Genomic DNA, 26346 nt, shown 5'->3' on the forward strand with positions numbered 1-26346 from the left:
CATTCTCCTCCTGGGGATTCCTTTCCTCCTCGGTGTGCCTCACATCGCCTTGGTGAGTTAGGCATCACGTCCCTGCCAGCCACTGCACAGGACCGGGCCTGGGTGAGCAGGACTCCCAGGCTGCTCTGTGTGTGTATGAAGCTCTCGTCGACTGGAGAGGAGGAGGGGAGAGGGAGCGCCTTTGCCTTAATCCATGTCCTCAATTTTGTGGCTGGAGGAGGATGGGGCATATTTAACGAGTGCTGGTGGGCCCGTGGGAGGAGGGGCGGGAGCGTACCAAAGCACAGACATATGTATCTTGCATCTGATGTTGCACACCACACCAGCGTAAAAAGTACAGTTTTCCTCCTAAATCTCACCCCATTCTTATACACCCCCTGGTGTATAAGATCCTGATCCTGATTTATCCCCGTGTAGGACGCACACTTTCCCCCAGGCCTGTGTGTCTATTAGTAGCACTCAGGCAGCCAGTAGCAACCCTGCCTGTCCTTTACTGGAAAGGAAGTGGGGACAGGAATAGAACAGACGCACATTCTTCGGCCCACTCTCTGGGGTCTTCGATGCTATGCTTGTAGGAAAGCCAAGCCCAGCCTGACCTGATACGGTACAGACACCTCCCCAGACGCCTCCGCCTGAGAGCTCAGGGGAAACGGAACGAGGCTGGGAGAAGCCGCCGATCTGGCTAAGCAGAAAGGCCGAGGAGAAGGGGAGGTTTGTATTTTAGGTTCTCTACAGGGATTGTAAGTGGGGAAAAGTTTATTCCACGTCAGTGCTCTGCTCCTGCCGGGTATGGCCATGAAATTTGAGGATGCCCCAGGGAAGGGTGATGCGCAGAGGCCATCCCATAAATCCAGGTGGCCAGATGTGCACCATTTCCCTAGAAATTCACAAATCCAATACATGTTATTATTTATTCGACAGTTATTTTATGTTACGCAAACTTTCTGTGGAAAAGTACGATTTTCGATGTCTCAGGGAGGAAAACTGTGGAAGTACCGGAAGATACTTTTCCTGGTGATAGTAAATATTGGGGCCTTTTAACATCAGCCTTATTTTTATTTAATGAGGACTCTGCTTATTACACGTGTGGTACACTTCTAAGCATGTATACAGTAGGCCCTCCGTGCCTGCAGATGCGGAACCCGCAGATATGGAGGGCCAGCTGTGCTACATCATTTTATATAAGGGTGCAGGCTGTCAAAATCACACACACAGCTAGAAGCTGTCAGAATTTGAACCCAGGACATCTTGATTCCAGAATTCATGCTGGGAATCACTGTGTTACAACATGAGGGGCGGGTGGCCGGTGCTCGGGACACCAGGCAGAGAGTGATGGGAGAAGAGTGGGATGGGAGGCAGAGGCAAGATAGCACAGGGCTTGGCAGCCCTGGGGAAAGACTTGTCTTCAATTTCTTTCATCAGTGGCATATAGTTTTCTGAGTTCAGGTCTTTTACCTCCTTAGGTAGGTTTATTCGTAGGTATTTTATTCTTTTTGATGTGTTCCGTCATGAGTTTCTTGTCTGCCTCTCCCGCTAGAATGTATGGTCCATCAGAGCAGAGTCTATTGATGTTTTGTTCACTGTAATATTGGGACTCTAATATTACATAGTAGACTCTCAGTAAATTTTTGTTGAATAACCGATTGGTTGGTTGATTGAATAACTTGCTGTAAGATATCAAGGAAGGCTTCCTTGGAAGCGGACAGTTGCAGGATAAGTAAGAGTTTGCCAGGTGGACAGGACACAGGAAAAGCATTCCAGACAGAAGGAACAGCATGTGCAAGATTTCAAGGTGAGAAAACGGCTTGGGTGAGTAGGCTTGTTTTGCTCTCTTTTGCATCAGGCGTGTTGGGGAGTCTGACTACAGTGACGGAGAGGAAGACTTTTACTACACTGAGATCAAGCTCAACACAGACTCTGTGGCAGACGGACTGAGCAGCCTGGCCCCAGTTTCACCCTCCCAGTCGCTGGCTTCTCCTCCCACTTTCCCCATCCCAGATTCCAGCCGAACAGAAACTCCTTGTGGCAAAACCGAGACAAAATTGATGACACCCTTGAGCCGATCCGCTCCCACCACCCTCTACCTCGTGCACACCGACCACGCTTACCAGGTGACTGGCCAGGGACCGTGAGAGTCAGCACGTTACTCCTCCCCAAAAGCAGTAGCTTCTGACCTGTGAGTAAGGGATAACTCAGTGGAAGAACAGCATCCAAGATGCCCAATAGCAGAGTTTGCTTTTTCTCCTTTTAAAACCAGAATCTCACACAGGTGGGACCTTATGGGTTCTTGGACATCCCAATACCGACTGAAGATCCAGTCCCTGAGAGGTTGTTATGAGGATTAAAATCCTTAATATTGTAAAACTCTCAGAAGGGTATCTGGCACACAGTGTACGTACCTGTTAAATAAAACATAAAATAAATGAAAAGATGAGCATTGAAAAGTGTTGGCACGACAGCCTCGTCCTGCATCCTGCATCTGGGACTTCATGCCCCACCTTCTGAATTGGTACCTAACTCTCTCAGGCTGGAGCCGTGGTTGTCAGTGTTCCCCAAATCAACAGCGTAAGCATCTCCTGGGAACTTGGTAGAAATGTACATTTCTTGGGCCTGCGCCAGGCCTGTGGGACCAGAAGCGAGGGGTGGGGCCAAGCAGTCTGTGTTTAACAGATCCTCTAAGGGATTCTGCTTCACTCCAAAGTCTGATAAGACCTTAGAGACAAATCCTGCAAATATAGGGCATGGTTAAAGCTCCTCTTCCTCCAGCAATTATTAACTCTTTTAAATGTTGATTTAGTAAAATTTTAACACACTCAAATTAAAAAAAAAAACACTTTCCCATAATTATCAACCACCTTGTGTGACTTTTTTTTTTTAAGCCATTTGAATGGAGTTGTCTTTATTCAATTATAATTCAGGTGATGAGACTGTCGACTCTGCACTCCGCTTTTTCCCAGCACCCCTTCTAACTTGGAAGACTATAAGAAATAACTGTCTTTAGCTTCCTGTTGCTTCTAGGGCTATTGAATCCTAAGTTTTAGGTAGAAATATAACTGGATCTAGTTTTTAAAAGAAAACTCTCTTGTACATATTTGTAATTGTGTTCTCCCACCCTTATTTTCTAAATACTTCCCATAAGAAATGAATATATAACTGAATTCATTTAAATCAAATTATTTTAATCATTCTCTTATCATTAGGTATCTATTTTTTAAGTCTGTCTAGCTTTTTAATTATCATTAGTAAGTCTACAGAGGATACCTCTGTGCCAGTAGCTTTATTTTTTCTTTAAACTTCCAGAGAGTAATTATTGAGTCTTAGGATATAACATGAACAGCTATTGCCAAAATATTTTCCGATGATGCCCGTTACAAAACCACTGTCACTAACAACTATATAAAAGTAGAAAAACTAAGCCTGAAGAAGAAGAATTCAGCCATTTATTTAGTAGACATCAACTCAAGAGCAGTGGAATAGAGCTCATTAAATTAGTTGATGCAATAACTTTCATTCCTGACTTCTCTTATGGTGGTCAAAAAGAATTATTCACTCCCTTGTTCTTGTTTGTCAGTGTGGCATTTAGGTTCAAAATCATGGACCTGAACCAACTTAATTAAATTATTCTACTTATCTATACAATGAGAGTTGGAACACACACTAAGGGATCTAGAAGTTCCTTCCCAAACCGTATATTCACAATAGTGGGATTTTTCTGTTTATATATATTATAAATGCTCAGCAGAAAAATATTAGAAACATAAGCAAAGAAAGAAAATCCATCCCAACAACAAGAAAGCCCCTTAGTTTGTACTTTTGGTATGTCCTTCAAGACTGTTCTAGGTGAGTATGTATACTCTTTAAAAAAAAAAAAATGGAATCTGCTGTAGTACTGTTTTCACTATGCTTTGCTTTTTCCACTTAATATCTCATAAACATCTTCCCATGCCAATGAGAACCCTTCCACAAGATCATTTTTAATGGCTCCATGGGTATATCATGATTTATTTACCCTTTTCCCTATTATTGGACATGTGTCTCCAGTTTTTTAAAACATAACACACAGTTCTGCAGTGAACATCCTTGTATCCATTTCCTTAGAATAAATTCTAGAAGTGGAATAGCTAATATGCAGAACACCAAGAATTTTGATAGGTATTGCCAAATTACCCCCCCAAAGTGTTGTAATTTACAGCCTACCATCACTGTATAAAAAAGTGACTTCCCAACTTGATGAGGAGAAATTACATATCACAGATGTCCTAATATAGGCATATGTATGTATAATCAATTTTCTTTTCAGAAATTGGTAGTCAAAAACTTTCTCCTTTTATACCTTAGATTGCTTAGATGGATAAAAAGTTTATCTCTAGCTACTCTCTTTGACTGTGTTTAATCTCCTATTATGATTTAGTCATTAACATAGCTGAGATTATTTCTGAGGCCCTACTTTGGTAATGACAGCTGAAGACGGAGGCGACATGTTCTCTCATAACCACTTTCTCTGTTTTCTATTTGACAGGCCACGCCCCCTGTGACCATCCCAGGATCGGCCAAGTTCACCCCCAATGGCAGCAGCTTCAGCATTTCTTGGCAGTCTCCTCCAGTTACCTTCACCGGCATTCCAGTAAGTACAAAAGCAAAAAGCCAGAACTCTGGTGAAAGCCAAATGTATATTCAGAGAACAAATTGTAGAAACATGCAGGAAAAAGACAAAAATTGGAATGCCTGAAGAATTCTTTTTTTTTTTAATGGTACTTGTTAATTCAGCGAGGTAGCTTGTGGTGCAGATGGGCCCAATGTCTCTGTAAAAATGCGTTTTAACTGGAATTTTAGAAACCAAAAGACAGTTTCATCTATTGATAAGCAACTTGTTGGAAATATATCAAGGTTTTTTGTGTGGGTGGCATATTTGTATGTTTCCAAAAGCATTTATAAAATTAATAGCTGAACTCAGACCTTGAACATAAGAGACCCTATATGTAAATGGCATTTATCATTATAAGTAACTTTATAAAATTTGACCTTGAAATTATTGTTTCTGGGTATGTTATTTTGAAGGTTCAAATAGTAGAAATTGAAATCATTTTTTTCTTCCAAAGCCTGATAATCCATGCTGATGGGTAATTTGCAAATAAATGAGTGCCGAAATATGCCATCGGGTTAAAGGAGTATATAAGAATTGATTTGACATATTAAATGATTGCTGTCTGAAAACTCACCATGAATTTACTTGATTCTGAACTATTCATTTAAAAAGATATTGGGTCTTTTATAGCTTATCACAGAATATCCACAGACCCCCCCCCCCCCCCCCACCGCTGAGGCTCAAGGGGGTTTAGAACTCCCGATGAGGTTCAGGAAAGTGGCTTACCATAAGAGATGTTAACCATATTTTCTCCTCTCCACGCCTCTCCCCAAGGACCTCACAAAAGCTTCTTATTGTAACCAGTGGCAACTCCCAGAGGTTTCCAGCAAATACTAAGGCCTCCTGTGGAGCTGATAAAAATGAAAGTGGCTCAATCAATTATGCTGTGCTCTGTCCGTGAATATGTATTCAATTCCCTAGAGGAATAGCCAACAATAAAAAGCATCCTGCTGGCAGCAATTTGAGAATTTGTGGCTTCCAGAAAATACTCCTAGAATTGGATTTTTAAACAGGATCCTGGATCTGGAGTCATTATGAAAGGTGCCTGCTTCGTGAAGAGTGGGAACCGCTGGTTGTTCTCAAAGAGCGAGAGTACGATGAATGCCCTGTTAGTAAACATTTGAAAGGAGTAGACCTGTAGGTGTTCGTTTTGTTCCTGGCAAGAGCAGTGATCCCTGAGGTGGGTGTCAGAGGTCAACCATCAGCCCTTTGGGAGACTTTTTTTTTTTTGATGGACATAAAAAGATCCAGAGTGGCTCTCAACATGACATCTGAGACCACCTTCTAATCCAGAAAGGCAGCTACAATCACAGAATGACAGAGACCTGCTCCTCTGAATTCTGTTCATTCCTGTCTTTGATGTGAGCAGAATTTTTAAGAGCACCCCCCCTAAAGCTCATGTGGTATGAAAACAAGTAGAGTGTGTAGACGGAACAGCCCAGCTCAGACTTCCTTTCCAATTACCTCTGTGACCAGCCCTAATGGAATATTTTCCCCTTTGTTCTATTAATGAAATCATTTCCTTTTGAAGTATAGTGACATCACGCTGAGTGGTTTTTCACTAGTTCCCCGTCCTCCAAAGATCCTAAATGTCTTACACGGTAGAATACCAGCCAGGGTACCTCCTCTTGTTGGTTTTTCAACAGTGAAATTTTAAAACTCTTCTCTCTCTGGACACTGTGGCTATCTCTATTCTCATCTCAAGGGCTTAGATTTTTCACAGATTCCCTCATTTCACTACCGATGGGCTACCAGGGACATTCTGGATTGGAGTGTTGACAGAAAGTATATAGAGTAACTGAGTGAACTAGGTATCCCACTGAAATCCTATGTGAGCTTCTAATGTATTCTTTCGCCACAGAATTCCCAATCTATCTGGTTTTAAACTATGTCAGCAAAGAGCTTGCCATTGCTATTTAAAAATAAGGTAAGGGATGGAGGGAGCTGCCATTTTCCAAGGCTTTTATTTTATACTGGAAAGAAAAGAAGGCTTACTGCGGTACTAAAAAGGTACTTCATATTACCCTACTCCCTAGCAATGCTTTAAAAAAAAAAAAAAAAAAAGTGGCTCTTTGCTGTCTGCCCGCTTCTTCTGGGGGCTGGATCTCACATCTCTCCACCACCCAGGCACAGGACTGTCACATGTCCACTGACTGGGTGCCAGCACCCATCCCTGAATTCTCCAGGGGTGCTAGTCCCACCCCCTAGAAGACGCGGAGCCAGACTGACTCTGAGAACATGTGAATCCCCACCTCCCAAATTCGTGTAATAGGATTCTCAGACAGAAACTCTGGAAGTTTTAAATGACAAGGGACAAGTATTAGTGATGGCCTCAACCTTATCCAAACTGAAGAACAGAGCGGTTGCCATTTTATTAAATCCTCTTTCAAGAACACATTTCTTTTTGTACTTCAAAGCAAGTACCCTGAGGTTGTCCACCCCATTTAAGGTTTCCTTTTCTCCCAGGTCTTTGAGACCTTGTATGGAAAGCGGGAATGCTTTTGTACATTTCCTAGAAGGTAGAAATAATCTCCTGAGAAATCCCATGGTTTGCAGGATTTTATTTCTCCATTTGCCTGCACTAGACTTCCTGAACGGGGGGCTTTAATAGCTTCCCTGGGTAATAAGACCTCTTCCCAGTGGTGTGTAGCCGAGAATCTGCATATTCACAAATATAACTAGTGGGTCAGCCTTTTCTAGCCAAAGTCTGTGGACACAGGGGTAGGGAGAAGACCTTCGTTCATTAGAGCTTTCTTTGACCTGTTTTTCCCAATGACCCCTCTTTTCTTCTAATCATTTCTAATCATTTCCATTTCTTTCTCTGTCTTTTCACGGCAGAAAGTTGAGAGCTCTAGGCCCCTGTGTGAGTCTGCTCCAACTTGCCGTAACAGACTGGGTGCCTTAAACAACCCACATTTATTTTCTTACGGTGCTGGAGGCCGGAAGTCTCAGATCAACGTGCTCGCTGATTCAGTTCCTGATGAGGGCCCTCCTGCTGGCTTCCCAGGGGCCACCTTCTTGCCATGTCCTCACATGGCGTTTTCTATGGGGAGGAGGTGGAGAAAGAGCCGTCTGGTGTCTCCTCTTAGAAGGACACTAATCCTATTGGATCCAGGTCCCCCCCTTTTGACCTCATTTATCCTTAATTACTTCCTCAAAGGCCCCCTCTCCAAATACAAGCACACTGAGAATGAGGGCTTCAACATGTAAACTGGGGGGGGGCAGGCACAAAATCCAGTCTGTAACAGGCCCCACGCAAGCACGTAGGAGCGAGTCAACTTGCGATCGAAGGGCCGTTCCAGAGGCTTCGGGCCTGAGAGACAGTCTTTAGACCTGAAATAGCAGCGTTTAATTGTGAGCTCTTTAGCTCGTTTATTTTTTTTAACACTTTGATGGAGGGTTCAGAATAATATGTTAGAAGAGATTCAAACCAAGACAAGAGCCTTTTTTCCTTTTTCTCATTTGAGAGAGAGAAAATCACAAAGAAGAGAAATGTCTCCAACATATTTACAGAAGGACACAACATCTGTATTTCTGCTCTGATGTGAGGCACGTCCGGACTCTGGCATTTACAAGCTGTGACCTCTCGCCGGTCACAGGACCTCTCTTAAGCAAGGCCCTCAGCTCTACAACGACCACCTTGTACTGTTGGATTGTCGAACACAATGCCTGGCACTGGCTGACGTTACGCTGCACTTACTCGTGGTGTTATCAGTGACATGTCTCATTACTGTAAAACAGGAGAGGAAGTGGATTCTCCCTATGTGGGAGTGACTCATATAACATGAATATACTCAACATATGGGAAAAATCAGCCACAGTTTTTGCAGACTGTAATTTAGAGTTCTTTAAAGTCTTCTGAGGTCCTACCTACTCAGGAGACAATTACAGGCAGATAGCCCATTTTATTTATTTAGAAATAATACCACGTAGTACTCTCTTTAAGTATATTATATACGTTAGAAAACGTGTCCCCAAATAGAACCTAAAAACGTTTAAGATCTAAAACAAAGAACTCTGGAGTGTGGGGGCCAGTGGAGAGAAAGCCAAAACCCTGTCTCCAGGACTGTGTTCCAGGGCACACATTCCTGCCATGGGTTACAAGGCAGGATGGAAGAGAGCGAAAAGCAGGGCGTTGACACCGTTCAGAACCAAGTTCCAAGGTCAGCTGGCATCAGACAGCCCGTGTTCAAATCCCAGGTCCGCCATTTACTAACTGCACGGCCTCGGCAACTTCCGAACCTTCTCCATTTCCTCATCTATAAAGTGGAAGTGATGGCCGTGCTTATCCTGGGGTCATTAGGAGAATTAAATTAGGTAACCCAGGGGAAGGTACTTGGTTTAACAAGCTCTCGATAAATTACTGCTACTACTTTTAAGTCTGGGATGCTTGCAGGCCAATTTCCTGCTCCAAGCCTAAATTGTCTTACCTACAAAATGTAGATAGTGCTTATTTGGCAGGCTTTTTGGTGAAGATTAAAAGAGATGATAAATAACCCAGTGGCCTGTCTTTCACATTGGCAAGCACTGAATAAATGTTCGCTCCCTGTTCCCGTCTCCCCCTTGATTTGCCCACTCTCAGCCCCAGCTAACATAAGACGCCAAGACATGATTGTCTTGCTATCAGAAGTCTCCAACGCGGACCTCCCTGGTGGTGCAGTGGATAAGACTCCATGCGCCCAACGCAGGGGGCCCAGGTTTGATCCCTGGTCAGGGAACTAGATCCCACATGCATGCCGCAACTAAAAGTTCACATGCCTGCAACTAAGCAGCCCATGTGCGATAACTAAGGAGCCTGCCTGCCGTAACTAACACCCAGCCCAACCAAATAAATATTAAATAAAAAAAAAGAAAAAAGTCTCCAGGAAAGCTCCAGAGTTAGGTCATATAGATCCTCCCACAGAAGTAAGCTGCACCGATGTGTGAAGTGGGTCCTGGCTTCCACTGTGCTGCAGCCTGTGGAAACCCAGGTCTGTTGTGGCATGGGAGGGGCTGCCATTGGACAGCACTGTACACGAAACACGTGTGCCCTCAACTCCAGAGTTAAGAAAGCCTTTAACAGGAATAAAGATGGTAGAGAAGGTTATTTCTGCAGTAGGTCCAAACCTGGTCCTCATTCCTCCCCTAAACCTACCGGGTCTTCAGTTTTCCAGTTTCAGTAAGTGGTACCCCCGTCCCACTGGCCTCTCAGGCCAGAATCTAGGATGCAACCTTGACTCGATTCATCCCTGATTCGTCTAAAGATGTGTCTTCATATTTTCTGTCGCATATCCCATCTATCAGCAAGTCCCAGACTCTGCCTCTATGGGATACGAATCCAGCCCCTTCTCCCCCCCATTCCCACACCCTCATCTAAATCACCAGTGCATTTTTCCCCTAAAATAGTGCAAAAGCCTCTTAAGTAGTCCTCAGGGCTCCTGTCCAGGCTCTCGCCAATCCATTGTCCAAAGAGCCAGAACGATCTTTGTAAAGCGTTACTCAGATGTCTCACTTCCTTAAAATCATCCACTGGCCTTCTCTTACACTTAGAATGACGTTCAAATCCTCATCTCAGCTCCAAGGCAAGACCCGAATCCACCACGTCCCGTCCTTCCACCCTCCACCTCCCACGCTACATCTTCTGGCCGCACTGGCGCTCTGCACTTGGGAGGCCTTGGCCCTTGCCGTCCCTTTCCCCGGAGGGCCCTGTAGATCAAAGGTCACCTCCCTAAGAGGCCTTCCCTTACCACTCTAAACAAATACGTCTTCTCCTTCCATCACGCTTGGCCTGGTAGCCTGTTCTATTTTCTTCAGGCACCTATCACAAAAATGCCCTTGCTTGTTTTGTGTTTATTGTCTGCCTCCCCTCTAGAATGTATGCTTCATGAGGGCAGAGATGTTATCTTACTCCGTGCTGTGTCCCCACTGTCTAGTAGAGCAGTGCCTGGGGCATAGTAAGTACTTAATATTTGTTGAATGAAAAGCATTTATAATCTCATATCACCCCACCCAAAAGAGATGTGGCAATTTTGCAAAACGTAGAACCTTCCACATTATCCCCAGCTGATGGAAATAGTGTCACTGTCATGTCATCTAAATATTTCCCGTTCTCTGACTGCATGAGGAGATATTCTTGGGATTCTACAAGGTCTACAATAATTTAAAAAAAAATTTTTTTTTTCATTGCCCCGAGCACTTAAAACAAGTCATATGAGCAGATTCTAGATCATGTACAGCGGTGGAAAACTCTGAAGCATTCACTGCCTCTGGTTTGCTAACATGCGTCCTGGTCCCGATGGGATGGGGGAGGGGTGGAAGGTGGGGGTGCTACGCATCCACCCACATTAAATGCATACACTGAACTCCAAAGCTTTTGTTTTTAAAGCAAATTATGTACATTACTCACCTCTGCTGGCCCTGAATCCCCCCAACTTTAGCAAAAAGTAAAGAGCAATGGTATAGAATAAATCAGACTCATGGCAACAGTGGTTTAAAATGTTAGTTTCTTTCTTACGTATTTAATTTTTTTTAATTAATGACTGGGAAAATAACACTTATGTACATTCCTTTACACTGAGAGAAAATAGAAAGTACTGATCCCTGTGCTAGAGAACAGCAGTTCTATACGTGTGCTTAGAAACGTTCCCATGACTATTGATTGGTCCTGGTATTTCTGTGGTCATGTTGGCTTCTAAGTGATTCAGTTTTTAAATGTATTAAATGTTTGTTATCTTGTATATGCCAATATTGTATATTTGGTGGAAACGTATCTTTTGTTATAAAAGTCAGTTTTTTGTAGCTTTTGAGAATCCCATTTGCTGGGAAGATATGTAGCTTTCTGTGAGCATGGGATGCAAAGAGAGTAAGTGAGAAATGCAAGAGGAGGAGAGGACAGAGGGGACCCTCCCATCATTACAACAGAGAGGAGGGGCATAAGGGGGTTAAACATATGCTCTGGCATCAGGGAGAGCTCAGTACAGCCCTGGCCATGACAAGTTCCATGACCCTGGGAAAGTTATTTAAACTCCCTGTGCTTGGTTTCCTCATCTATACAATGGGAACAGCGAGTACGTATCACATGGGATAGATGTGAAAGTAAAGCTGTTGTCAGAGACCCCGACACAAAGCAGGTGCTCAGTAAATACTACAAGATTGACATTCGTTCTTGCTTTGCTCAGGCTCTTTGCTTCTTGCCTTTATCGCTGTCCAGACCCCAGAGTCTGCTGTGTGAACGTCTTATGCAAAAAGCCATTTCTTTTATTGGCTGTGAATGATCAAATCGAATAAACAGAAGGCCAAGGTCCGCACTGTGTGTTGCCACTGACTAACTGTATAATTTTAGAGAACTCTCTTAACCTCTTTTCTTCTTTACAAGAGCGATGGATGAGGCTTGGAATAGGAATGTGCTCTAAGGTTTAAAATATTATTCAAGTGAAAATGGGCAACTGGGAATGCAGAGATGTGACGTCATGAAGATTTGTAAAGTATTCATTGTTGCCGGGTCTTATCTGTTGGGGGATGCCTTTAAATTCCACCGTGGGTATCACCCCATGCATTTTGGCACGTGCTCTCTGTGAAGGACGCGCTGCCTCTCTGTGTCTAATGATTGGGTACCCCTGCCCACGTGGCAAAGGCTAATGAAATGCATGGTGAGGACAGCCTGTCCCATCAACCTTGTTTTCCATGTCCTTACCAGGTGTCACCAACCCACAGTCACCCGGTGGGCACAGGAGAGCAGAGACAGCACACTCACACCGTCTTGTCCTCCCCACCCAGAGGGACGGTCAGCCTAAGGTATGACTGCTTGAAACCCCACACGCCTCCTCTCCAGGAAAGTAACCGAAAAATAGAACAGCAAGGAAAAGAGAAACCAGAGATACAATCTTCCATAAAATTCCGCTGGAATAGATGAAACACCTTTTCTTTCGTTCCCATGGTTTTCCCCGTCTATTAACGCTTAATGAAGGTTTGTTCTTTTTTCCGGGGTAGCAGTTTACAGTAAGTTTTCTTGCAGAATAGGTAATACCAATTACTGGGTCTCTTTAAAGCCATGTTGCGTTAACGTGTGTATGAAATGAACTACAAGATAGAGTTTTTAATCCAGATCAAGGAGGACCTCCCCAGGATTCCCTTAACAGAAGGCTAGAAATTTGAGATGCAAGAGAGCATTTGAAAGTACATATTTAAAAACTTGAAAGAATAATGCTCTCTACTGGTATTTCTTGTATTTACTTATTTAATTCAGTGTTATGAAGATGCCCAAATGGATGTCTACAAATGGACAAGTAGAAGCTGAAGAGTACGATAAGCAGCAGATTTTAACAGTTAGTGTAGTGGCTGTGAAAACATCCCGCACAGGTTAACTTCTGAACCTAGAGAGACCCCTACTATGCTTCCTAACTTTTTCTGGATCTTTCCAGGGATTTTTGAGCCCCCCAAAGAATGCCCACTGAATCCCTCACACTGAATACCGTTTCCTGGCTTGTTTTACAGGAAGCCCCGGGGAGAGGGCAAGAAGTGCCGGAAGGTGTACGGCATGGAGAACCGCGACATGTGGTGCACAGCCTGCCGCTGGAAGAAGGCCTGCCAGCGGTTCGTTGACTGATGCCCAGGCCCCTGATCGGTGCCCCAGACACTCCTGCCCTCACCTTGCGCTGAGGGTGTTGGAAAGCGCTTTTCCTTCTGAACAAAACACACTTGAAACCCAGGGAAGGCACTTCCGAGAACCTTGGTGAAATCACAGCAAAAAACAAAAAAACAAGAAAGGTCACCACCCTCACTGTTCTTGCTGAGAACCCAGCCGAGAGCAGCTGTAACTACTTTTTTCCTTAAAAAGAAAAGGCAACTTTTTTTCTTTTTTTTGCTGTATGTCTGGCTCTGAAAACTGTGGACTTCTGTAGCAATCAAACCAACCAAGCCCATTTTTCCTCGAAAGGAGGCCTATTTTGATAACCTTTCTGGATAATGCCGTTTCTGAGATTTTCTTTTTTTTCTTTTTTTGACACTTAAAAAAAAAAAGCTACATGTTACTACTCAGTAGCATTTGTACAAAGAACGATACCTGTTTTCATTGTGAGTAGTCTTTTCCCTGTTCTCCATCGGACTTTTGGGAGCAGTACACATCCTGATCTGCTGCCGGGATATAGCAGCACTCTGGGTATCTTTCCTATGTCCTTTTTGTTTGTTTGTTTGTTTTGTTTTGTTTTAAAGAACGGCCCCAAACTGAACCACGGTAGAGCTCTTACCTTGAAGGGCCCAGGAGGGCATAAGCTTGAAAAGAGATTGACAATGGACATCACCAGCAGACTTCAGCCCCAGCTGAGTTCAGGACATCCCGCTGTCACTGTTGGGAAACGTCCGGGAGTCTTCCTTGGAAGCCTTCCCAGAGGGGCGGCCCAGCCCACTCTCTCCCTGCCACAATGCACTCAAGACCTAGCATGCATTGCCATCTGGGTAAGCCTCGTAGCTTCCTTCAGGGATGCGATGCCAACCGTAGCTCGGATCTCTTCATCACTGCTTATCTGACAGTTGTTGCCAGGTCAGTGGGTCATCGGGCCTTCCTTCCCTCAAAACGCCACCGCTGACTGGTTTCAGAAAAGACAGAGAACTCCAGACCATCCCGGCAGGTTTGCTTTAGACAGCAGAGCACAGCCTCCACGGCCCCATCTGTTCAGAAAGTCATGTGAGGTCAACATGCATTCTGAGTGCACTTTTATAGGTTTTATGCTTTAGCGTGTCTGGGAGATGGGTTAATGAACAATATAAAGATTATATGGGGAAAGGGAAGGTCCAAACCTTTATTTTTCTTATCAAAATACTGGAGCTATTCATTAAGACTTCGCTCAGAAGGGAACGTAGAGAACACCAAAAGGAAAATGTATGTTGGTATAGGAATCTCTCAATTTAGTAAGACCAGGGCTTGCACTGTGTTCCATTTATTAGACTTTCTAACCTGGTGTGTGTTTGTTTGTCCGTCTTGGTGGTAGTGGTGCGGGGACAGGGGAGCATTTGTCAAGCCCTGTAAATAAGCTCCTTCTCTGTCTACCCCACTCTTGATTGCCCTGCTAAAGTTATTCCTCCTATACCTATGCAAAGAAGTAAGAGCACCTTATAGGATGCACTGTGTCGGGATGGGGGCCTAGGATCAGCCGTAGGAATGTTAAATGAAATTGCACAGGGCAAAGTTTAATATATTTCGAGACTGTACATACACTTTTTTTGAAAGAATAGGAAGAAGTCATCTAGTCACAGAGCTATCCTTTTTTTTAATAAGGGAAAAAGAAGGAGGTTCTACCGTGTAACATCCGCAACCTGTGCATTCACATATCTTGGCAATTTTATTTTTTTGAACTCTCATATGACATTTGAGACATAATTCCTTGAAAGGGATCCTGTTTTCCTCCTTGGTTTATTTTTTTCTTTAAAAACACGTATTTTAAGAGAGCAGAGAAAGAGCTTCATTTAATATCACATGGTGATTACCAATCAATACAGCACCAGCTAAAATATATGTTTGAACACTGACAAGGTCAACCAGGAAAGGGTTTTTTAAGTGCAGAAACATATTTGCATCCTCTACGCCAGCCTGTCTTTTCTCCTTCCTGGTGTCCTGTCGCGTCACCCACAAGCATCTCTGCTGGGAGGTGATGCTCTGGCCTGGTCCAGGAGGCCCTGTGCTGTGGCTGGATTGCCCAGTGGCCACGGTGAGTCCAGGGCTGGTCAGCCATTTGAGCAGGCTCATCATGGACTTCAGTGATGGTTGGGGTGCAATCCTGGAGCAGAGGGTTTTCTCTTCAGCAGAGTTCCATGGCTGTTGATTAAGTCGCTAATCAAACGAGATGAAAATAACGAGGGGCCAAATCCAGCCCCTACTCGCAGAACTTTGGGACACAAGGAGGGAGCGATGGTGGCTGTGGGGCAGTCCTGGCCTGAGGCTCTGTGGCTCTGCCCCCAGAGGTACAGCCCATGACTAGCGCTGGGCTCTGGCCTGGGTGAGCCAAGCTCAGTCATCACCAGGTGATTAGCCGATGCACAGGTATAAGCAGAAGTGTAGAGCTGAATGCAGCATCCCTGGAATTTCTTCTTCTTCCTAAAGCCTTCTTCACGCACACTCTCTGCATCTCCCACCCACTCGGGGCTCCTTTCTGCTGGCCAGCGGGGCTCTGTGTGTCCTCTTCTCTAGCTCCGACGAGGGCACAGACCCTGAGTACTTCCTGGACACGGACGCCCATTCCCTGTACCAAGGCATGTGATGACTAAGGAACCACCAGGCTTCACCTGGTTGGCCTTGAAGAAAAGGGATGAAACTTCTTTTAAGCCACCCAGAAAGCTACAAATTGCAATATACAGCACTGATTGTACATGCAAAAAGTTTTTTAAAAAGTAGAGCTATTTTGTTATATTTTGGAACTAAATGAAGTGCCAAATTAAGTCCAAGGTTTGTTTTATGCCTTCTCTGTGGTACCACGTTCTTTTCTGTCTTCATCCGGCAGGGGGAGGAGGGAGATGGGTGGGAAGGGAAGTCCCAGGGCACGTGGCTGCTTAACAGGAGCCTTGCCCGTCACGGGCACCTCAGAGACCTGTCTGTGCAAAAGGAACGGCAGTGCAGTGGGTTCTTGTCCCAAAATCTTTCTAAAGAAGGCGTATGGTAGCCTTTGACTTTTCTCTCCCCGATACCCCTTCCTTCAGAAAAGATTTCTCATCTCTCTCCAAAGAAGCCATTTCCTGGTGATGGACAGGCTTCTCTAGATAGCTGCACAGCAGAGAGCAGTCATTTGAAGCATTAGTTCTTCCCAGAGTACGTGCACCCAATTTATGGGAGGCAGTGTGACCACCTGGAGGAAACACCAGGGTAGCAAGTGGAGGGGTGGGCAGAGCAGAGATACGAGAAGGCTGTGGACACCTGGCTCCGGCTTACCATCCTAGTGCTGATCAGCCGGTGGTGACTGTCCCTGGGTACTTCCGAGGGAGCTGCCAGTTTCCCTCTCTGGGAGCAGCTGATTGAAAGCGAGGAGAGAACACCTTTATGGGAAGCGCTCAGGCCAGGGATGCAGGACTGCCCTGTGCATCTCTGGTGGGCACGAACTGCTCTCCCCTTCACTTGCTGGAAAGTTTCCTCCCTTGTATGGCAAAAGCCAGTGTCAGGAAGAGGGCAGTGGGTTTCTGAGCAGGAATGTGGAATGTGCATGTCTGTCAGCAGCTCCGTGCACCAAGGGGTCGGGGGAGGGGGGGCTGGGAGGGGGGCATTGCTCTTTACGAGATGATTCCTTGTCCAGGCATAGCTGTAGCAGATGAAAACTTTCAGTAGAGAATGATGCGTGTTACAGTTCTTGGGCTTTCCAACAATGTTTTAAAGAAATAGTTACATGTCTGTTGCAAAAGATTTCTGAACCTGGCATGCCCTCTATCAAATTTCAAGATCACTTGCATTGACGTCCACTGTCACTGGTGTCCCACTAAGCCACACTTGAAAGCAGCCCTGGGTTTCAAATTAGCTGGCACTGCTAAACCCATTTCTGCCTTCATCCGACTTCATTGGAAAAGGAAAGCACAGCATTCACTTGGGAACATTTAGAAAAAAGTGGCACGAACTGTACATATGGGAGAGAATACCTTGAGAATAGTAGCAAAATACTGTAAAAAAAAAATATTCATTTCCTCAGGGAAAACTTAAGGGTATGTGAAAATAGATCTGGAGGATCCTAAGACTAGAAAGGTTTTTATTATCTCCAGCATCTTTTCTAGTCAGAACAGTTTTTGTTTGTTTGTTTGTTTGTTTAATGAACATACCATTTCAAGACAAATTTCCATAAACTGGACAGTACCGACTTTTTGAGGTGTGGAGGGATGCTTTAGGAAACAGAGCAGTTTCTTTGTTTCTTAGACCTGAGTTCTAAGGCTGACATCTGAACCACAGCGCAGTCCCTGGTGGGTTTTCACAGACTCACGTAAGGCTGTTTCTGAATGTAACTATGAACATGACGCCTCGGTGTTCCTTTTTATAATCAGCCGGTTGGATGACTGGCTGTTAGCTGTGCGCAGAATTCTGTAGGTGAGGGACGTGAAAGACATGCATTTTGCTTTACTAGCAGGTTAAGGAGCAAACTTCCATGGACTTTTGTGGACAAGGTGCTGCTTTTTCTCATGACCCTGTAGAATTTCTACCAACCACGTCAGCTGTAGCTCTGAGCTGTATGAACGCAGGGAAGAATTTGTGCAGACAAGTGAGTGGAAACAGAGCAGGGTTCATGAATACAAATGAGGTCGTGGGTCATTTTGGAGAATGTGCAGGGCAGACAGGTCAACCGGGAATTTCATTTCTCTAAGAAAATAACCCAGCCAGCAGCACACATGCTCTCCCTGTTCCCCATACCTGTGGCGATTCCTCCAGAGTGGAACCGCTTCCTGCTGTCTTTTTCATTGTAACTAGCCAAACCAGAAGTGAGTAAATAAAACGAGATTAGCACTTTTAGGTAACAATTGTATCACAAAGTCTCGCACACCACTAGAGCAAGAAAGTATAAAATGTATTTAAGACCCACTGGTTTGCTTATTGTGACTGTCTTTGAAAAAGCCGAGATTTCCAATGATATACATGCTTTAAAAGGTGTATCTATCATAGGACCAGAAATCAAAATGGGAATTTTACTTCTGGTCCTGTTTTGTAAATAGTTCCTTTTTTTTTTGAAGACAATCTCATGTTTTATAACTTTTCTTGTGAGTCTGAGAATCACAATGGTTATGTGTTGTGTCAAAATGTAATCTTAACTACAATAATAATTATTAGTTAATTTTCCAAATAAGTCAAGAAATATACTGCGTAGGCGTCTACAATTCTGAGAGATGTGACACTTTTATAATAAGCATTAGTACTTTACTTCTCAAGTTAACAGAACTGGAAATATTTTACAAGATGCAGTGTTTTGTAATCACAAAGAACATGAACATTTTGTGGGAAATGACCTTGGTTTTATACATTGTAGCTTATTTTTTAAAATACAATATTTTACCAGACAGGAAGTGTTAATATTATAAGCAATTCCTGCTCTCCAAACAAAGGGCTATGCCTCTTTTAAGCAAGCGTTGATGCCTATCTTTTCAATTAACCCTCTGCAGCAAGCGTAGAAATGCAGATCAGATGGAAAGTATTACAAGAGAATCAAGATGGCAACAGCTACTCCTTTTATCTTTACCAGTGTCTTTTTCAGAGTATTTTGGGGAAAAAAAAAAACACTTTAAGAATCATCTTATGTCTCTTAAATCCTTAAAATGTTAATAGATATGTTTACAGGCAATGGGAGAAATATCCTTGTAAATTCTTTAGTGTAAAATGATACATTTCTGTCACAAGGACAAACCTATTGCTCCACCTACCAGAACCACAAAGCTGCATTTAACTAGCAGGTATCATCTGACGGAAATTTCTAAAATCATGGTGTATAAGCCCAAAGATGGAATTCCTAGGTGATCGGTGATGTTTAAAATAATTTTGTCCTCAGCACTAACTAAATAACTTTAATTTTGTTATCAGAACAAGTGCTCGATTTTTCACATGAAGAATTTACAGACAGGCAAGTATGAGATCAGAAAGTCACTATATTCCCAAGAGTTGGGAAACAAGGAAGGCAGCCATGGAGAGTTGATTAGCCACACAAATAATTTTGAGCTTTGCCAAAACCATTTCATAATGCTCTACAGTTTTTTCTAGCCCACTCACTGTTAAAGCAAGAAAGCATCTTTTCTTTCTAAGATTTAAGTAATTCAAAAGCTAGACTAATTAGTCAAGTATGCAGATAACATCAAAAGAAAAGCTGGGATAGAATGGTCGTACACCCATTGGGCAACCCTATGAGGTGGTCAGGGGTCATTCAGACTTTGCTTTCAAATAGGCTTTAGAATCTGCACACATGAGGACTAGAAATGCATGGAGTTAGGGGGAAATGGTGTACAGCCTCATCTCTGAGATGAAGCAGTCCAAATCTCTATCTTCATTCTCTTGGAATATCTCTAATATTGGTATTAAACGTTCTCAAGAAGTGTTTATTGCTGCATGGTTTTGAACCAAATGAGTCTTGCTTCCTATTTAAATAGAAGCCTCTTAATGGTACACAGCAGATGCCTTAGAAAGAACAGGCAGATTCTGTGATAGAATGACTCAGATCAGGCAAGAGAAGGACACTAGAGAGTGACAGAGACCATGGTGAACTAGAGGACACACACCCCCTTTGTAGGTGGATCCCAGCTCTAGACAATCAAAACCATACAGAAATCAGGCTTGGGGCTGCTAGGTCTTCTGACTTGGAAATATGATGTTACCTGACATTGCAGCTAAACTCAAGTGCTTGGCCAACAGTGTGCAGACCAAAGAGAACCTATACGTGGGCAGATGTAGCCTTTGGCCGCTCAGTTTCAACTGTTGGGAAAAGCAGATTTCCCCTACCATAGGCATCAGGTCAAGTTCTTCCATCAGCCCCACAAACTCATACATTGGCACCGTCTGGGCAACTAAAATCCAAGAAGGGAACGCGGTCGGTTCTCCCCAGAAATCATTCTCATGGAAGACTTGAATATAAATATACCATATCCTTAAACTCCCCTTCCCTCTGATTAAAATTAAAATTAAAATAAGTATTATCCAGCTCTCACACTGCCTCCTGGTGTATCCAGGCCAGGCCCCAAAGCATTGAATGACTGTAACCCTGACTTCCTTACTGTTTTCACTGCCGTGACCACTGTGATGAGGGGCTGGCAAAGAGCAGCCTTGTGCCTTCGGAGAAGGCAGCCAGGAGCCCCTGCACGTAGCACACGTTGCCTCCTTGTGCCAAAGCCCTTTGCCAACCCCTCCGCACCCCCTCCCACTCCATCCTGCCTCGTGAGTTTTCATCCCAGGATAAAAGTTCCGTTGTTTCACCTCTGACATGGCAAAGTCCTTGCTTCAGAACTGGTAGGTGCTTAGGTGTTTGAGAGTGTCCACTAACCTCAAAATGGAGTTTTTCCATTTAGAAAACCTTAACATCTTTCCCCAAGGGCAAAGACAAAATGGGAATACATGTGTCATGGAAAAATTAGAAATTGCTTCCTTCATTTGGATGAACTAAGTTATTTTAAACTGTATCTTACACGAGATTCCTGATGATGTTGGGATAATCACTAACCCTTTCATGTATATAAGAAAGTATGTCTTTTTCAGATACATGACTTCATTTGACCTTCCCTAGAACCCGGTGTAGAATGAGAGTGTTTAAAATGACCATCACCACCTTCAAAGTCAACCCAGTTCAAGTGGTCTTGAACCTGGGAGTCAGCCTCATTACTGCCTGCAGGAAGGAGGGAAAGAGCGTGTGAAAGCGCTGGTCAGACCTCAGTCTTCCAGAATGGCTCTAGACCTGAGAAGACCCAGGGACCCGTGTTCTTCACCCATCCTTACATTCCAGGTATTTCAGCATAGATGTCAAGAGCCCGCTCACTCACATTGTCAAATGCAGCCTCAGTCACCCCCAAATAGGGTACTTCCCAGGCTCCTATTCCCTAAATTCCAGCCGTCTAAGTGGTTAATTAATAGGAGCTGATTAGCTACTGCAATGTTCTGAGTAAAAGTTTCTACTCCTTGGAAAGAAGTTATTTTGCCACAAACATTCAACATTTGTTATTCATGTAAACTTATACTGATGTCCCCAAATTTGAAAAAAGCTCACATTTACAATTTGTAATAATCAGATTGAAAAGGACTGTCGACTGAAAGTCGGAAACACCTGGTGATATGGTTAGGTCAAGTTTAAATACGAATACAATTTAAACAACATTGGCAGTGCGTGAGAGTTCTGTCATTGTGAGTGATTAAAGTTTGGCCAGTCCACGAATGGATTTCTGTCTTCCCCTTCTCCCATCAGCTCACTGGTTTCACATCCTGAGTTCAGGGTAAAGCCACTCGCAAGTGTAGTCATGGAGCTAGATGGGGCCTAAACCATTTTGTCCAGTCACCTGCCCTTCATTAAGAGGCTTTTTGATACATGATGCTTTTATTATGTTTCTAAAGCAATACAGTGCTGGAGGAGGAAACAGTGGGCTTTCCTCCTCTGCTGGAAAAGAAGCCCATTTTGCAATGGTTAGCACCAATGCCGTGACAGTGGCAGAACTTAAAAAGACCCAAGCTCTAGGGAACAAGAAAAAAGCTACCACCCCAAAAGAAAATAACTATAGATTTTGAAAGAAGGTAGAGGTTATGAATTCAATACTTCAACTGTAGTCCTTGTTTCTTAAAAATATTCTTTCCTATTGAGCGCCATCCACATAATCATTAACTAACAGCGTCCAAAGAAAAGATCCCCTTTATTTATATTATGAAACTGTTAAAAATTAATTCTCAAGTCTAATACACTGTTACATTTACGACCTACTAGGCGCAGTTCTCCAAATTTTTAATTCAGAAAATTATCCAGGGGAGCAAGTAGCAACTCCTGAAAAAGGCAAGAGCACTGTCATTAAAGAACATAATTAAAAAAAAAAAAAAAAAATGTGGCTCATCTCTTATTTTCTTTTGAATTCTCTTTACGTCTCTGACTGAAGAGGAAAAACCAGCATTCTGGAGAAGAAATTGAGCTTTAAGGGAGATAAAGGACAGTCCCGATTCTAGTTCCTAGTCTTGTTTTCCCATCTTGACAACCACCTTGAATTCGCTAGTGAACTATTACCCTGCCCTCTTTGCCTTCATCTGCCCAAGCCAGAGGCCATGCTGTTATTATGTATGTTTGCTTCCAAAAGCCCTGAGTAAACATTTTTGCTTCTGTGCTCCTGCTTTCTCACTCTTCAATTAAGGTCCAAAGTTGGGGGGGGCGGGGCAGGGGGATGCGGTAGTATTACCGCGACTGGTATGTTAGGCTCAGTCGATGAGGCTACCCCCTTCCTTTGGGGAAACTTTCCATTTGTCTCAACAGTTCTGGCTGATCATTCAGAGAGCAGGTCGATCAACAGACAACCTGCCACACTCATCGCAAAGGATTCACGCAGACTCCCTGGTAAAGAAGGACAAGGCAGAAACCTAATCCTTTCACTTTGACTCAAAGTCCCCCTAAGCCCCTTTCCCCACCGGTCCCTTCCAGAGCAAAGCCAGTGGAGTGATCAGGGCGGAGGAAGAGAGCTTTACATTCATTGCTCTAGGCCCTGACCTCTGCCCAGAGCAGGAGAACAGAATTGACCTTTATTATGTGGAAAGGAGGTGGTTCCTGCGGGGTATAATTGTTTTACGTGTATATGGATGCAAAGAGCAGGCTCTTCCAATCTGCTTGTGTTGTGAAGCACGTGTCTCTCACCCTGGCGGAGCCCCCTTCCCATGCTTGGGCACAGATGGCCAAGAGAGAGAGCAAAGAGGCAGAGTTTTGAGGGCCAGTGGCTCCGCAGTTGGGATTACCCCTCAGGGATCTACAGTGTAGCATAATCATAAACTACCCCCACCCAGGGGAATTAAAAAAAAAAAAAGATACATCACTTTGCAGATTACAGACCCTTGCTTTGCTTTTTATGCCTTTTCCCCTATAATCTGCTAATTGGAAAGCAATGACTGTGACTTGACCAAGCCCTGTGATGATAGCAAAGCTTCTTCTTCCAAAGTATCCCGACTGTTTGGGGGAAACTCTGTGATCACTGGTAGAAAGCTTTAGCATAGATTTAGATTTTTAGGGAAGAACTCAATACCCCCGAAATATGCTCATTCCGTGACTTCAATAACTGAAAATGTCCTGGGTGTAAAATAACCCAGGCATGAGGATCATATATGTTTTTTTTTAAAAAAATGCCATTAATCAGTATTTTCCTACAACAAGACCTTAAATTCCTATTTTTATAATTAATGGTTGGACGATAGTCAGCCATTGAAACATAAGCTCTCTGGAATAACCAGATACTAGTGTAGTTTCCAAAGTGTTTCATGTATCAAAATCTATATACTTAGAGGAAGAACTCAGGATAAGAAAAAATCGCTAGGTCCCAAAGGGTTTGTGACTATCATCAAGTACAACAGCCGAGTGGCCCGCGGTCATCGTTTTCAAATGAGGGGGCCAGGGAGTGAGAGAAGCACAGTCATCACAAAACCTCTGTTGCCCTTCATCCATGATAAGGTTTTAAAACATTCTACTTTTCAGAATTAAGCCATCCTTCAAACTGTTTTCTACACCAAATCTAACCTTTTAAAATGAGATTATAAAATACCTAAAATGGGGTATGTAGTGGAAATGCTGTCAGTAGAAAGCATTGCTTTTTAGTGCCTGCTGAAGAAAAAAGAGAAAGAGAGATGAAGCAGCCCTTCCTGTATGATGCTGGCATTAACACGATCGGCATTAACTTGGAATTGGGCACTCATTCAAAAGCAATGAGGCAATGCTCTACAATTTTTAGAGATCTTTCAAAATACAATCTTACCACCATTTGGAGTTAAGTACTGGCTTACAAAAGTCTTTAATATTCGTGAATGAATGTAAAAAGTTACAAACTATGCATTTTCAAAGAGTAATGTTATCGTGTATCCAATCCAAGTCAATTTTTTTCATAGAGACTTAACCACAACTGCAAATTATTCAAAACAGACTTCAATGCATATCATTATGGGGTTGTAGGACTTCCATCTATATAGTTCTAGCTGATATTTTTAAAGATAGTTCATTTTAACTTCAGACCCTAAACAATTCGGCCACGAAGGTGAATAAAGGAGAAATGATGTATATTTTACTTCTTCAGCAGAAAGGGGAAATGTGGGCTGTTACAAAAATGGGCCCAGTTTTTTTAGAGGTGAATGTTCTAGTAACAATGGATTAACAAGCAAGGAAAACTGCATGAAGTTAATGAGTATTGCCTTGGATAAATATAGCATAGGTTGTGTCTGTCTATTGTGTTTAAGTCGCAATCTAAGGAAAATAACACTATTCTCCAGAGGGTTTGGATCATATAGTTTCAAAGAACAAAAAGTAAAAATATTGTCCAGCAAAGCAAAATCATTGGCCTTTTTTCCTGAAATTACCTGGAGATCATTACTTCTATTTTTTGGAAAGTCCATATAAAATATACACATATTACTTCAGTCCTCTTGTGGATTTTGTATTTTCATGAAACCTTTTTCCCTAAGAATTTATCTTTGCTCCTCAATCAGTACTTTCCTACATTACTCGGCATGAAAGAAGAGTCTTTCCTTCATCTGACAATGTTGAAATAAAGAACTCCATTTCTCTGCCATTCCGGATCTGTTCTGCGTCCATTGAGAAAGTTTCTCAGCTGTTTGTGTGTAAAATATGGAAAAACACACTTCTAAACCTGGTACTTGTGGTTATACTGGATATGTTTGCTACCTATTTAGAAGTAATTGGGGGCGGGAATGTGTGTTTTTATATAATTTTTAGCCAAATTCAGATGTTCTGATACTACATTTCTGACTGTAAATACAGCCTGAGGAGGTTCAGGTTAATAAACCTTTTATGTGACTGTTCCTCAGCCATGCTCCTTGCCAGCTTTGGGCACCTTGTACATAGATTTGTCGAATGTTTAAATGATGTTGTTTTTCTAAATGCTGTTCTCTCAAACAACTTTTTGAATGTTTTTTGCTTTCCATTGTTTGGGACTTTGTGTGTTGGTTTAAAAAAAAAAAAAAAAAAACTTTCCTAAATATTTAACACCAGGAAAACTATTTCAAATAAACTGGTGCTAACTGAAATAGAAGGAAAATTTCAGATGGAAGATTTACAGTGTAAAATGTTGACACCAGTTAAACTAAACTGCACTTTCGCAAGGGGACAGCTGGCATCTACCTGCGATGGGCATCTCAAGGACCACCGCATGTTTACAGTTTCTGTGGCCCATTTAAGCATAAAATACAGAAATGGTGCTGTCCCCCCGGAGTTGAGGATTTGCTGCGTTGGTCCTATGGAAGCATTTAAGTAGAAGTAAAGGTCTATAGTAAGAATCACCTTAGTAATAGTCTTCTGGTCTTTGGACTTTCATGTTCTGTAATGCTTAGCTGTAACAATGAATATGGTGTTGCCAATCTAGTCTGACGTCATCGTTGCCCTGTATTTCCTGCGTGTATGGTTCTACTTTGGGTTGCACTGGCACGTACCGAGCCAGAACACTGGACTTTCAGGAAGACCATTCTGACTTCTACGGTGGCCACACACATGCATTTAAATGCACTTGTAATTGGTTAATTACCATGAAGTCTAACTTCCACTTAATAAAAGTTTTTGTGTATCTGCTTCTATTTGGGGGCTGCTTTTATTTGAGTAGAGGGTAACTAACTGGTACCCGAGAAAGGCTCACGGGGGTTAGAAGGTTTGAGGTTTTACCTGCAATTGTAAAACTCATTTAAAACCAAAGGGATCTCTTTTCCATCTCGACTGCTTACCATCAAGGCTATTTTTAGAAACACGTGGAAGGCACATCTCTCGTCCAGAGCTCAGCCCTGATAATTACAACTCGAACCCATTCCCCTGGCAATGACTGCCCAGATGCGTTAGCTTCTCACCCAACGCCACTGGTCCTGTTGTCTGGGTCATGTAAACACAAGCTGGCAAACAGAGGAAAGGCAATGTCTATTCTAGTACCAAGCCAGCCTGAAGACCCTCCTCTAGGCCAAGGCCATGTCCACTAGAACTTGATCTATTCACCTACAAAGACCAAGCATATATGCAGTGAGGCAGCAGGCTTTGGAGTTCAACAGACTTGGACACAAATCCTAGTTCTGC

General features: G+C 43.2%; 1 protein-coding gene across 4 annotated transcripts in view; it reads left to right on the top strand.

The window, feature by feature from the left end:
• The window catches only part of ZNF704 (zinc finger protein 704), a 225772-nt gene extending 199946 nt beyond the window's left edge, over window positions 1-25826 (top strand). For 2 of the 4 annotated variants that reach the window (XR_009054015.1, XR_009054017.1), the window contains 5 exons: window positions 1844-2111; window positions 4520-4624; window positions 12321-12418; window positions 13118-14162; window positions 20814-22137. Coding sequence is in view for 1 of the 4 variants with exons in the window: in XM_057737282.1 (XP_057593265.1) it covers window positions 1844-2111; window positions 4520-4624; window positions 12321-12418; window positions 13118-13229 (583 nt within the window). In the remaining 3 variants the exon portion in view is untranslated. Of the gene's footprint in view, window positions 1-1843; window positions 2112-4519; window positions 4625-12320; window positions 12419-13117; window positions 17395-20813; window positions 22138-22557 lie in introns of those variants that run through there. The other 2 variants (XR_009054016.1, XM_057737282.1) reach the window with 2 other exon arrangements.
• The last annotated feature ends 520 nt before the right edge of the window (window positions 25827-26346 follow it).

Source organism: Hippopotamus amphibius, chromosome 5 (assembly GCF_030028045.1).
Source record: "Hippopotamus amphibius kiboko isolate mHipAmp2 chromosome 5, mHipAmp2.hap2, whole genome shotgun sequence".
Classification (NCBI taxonomy): domain Eukaryota; kingdom Metazoa; phylum Chordata; class Mammalia; order Artiodactyla; family Hippopotamidae; genus Hippopotamus; species Hippopotamus amphibius.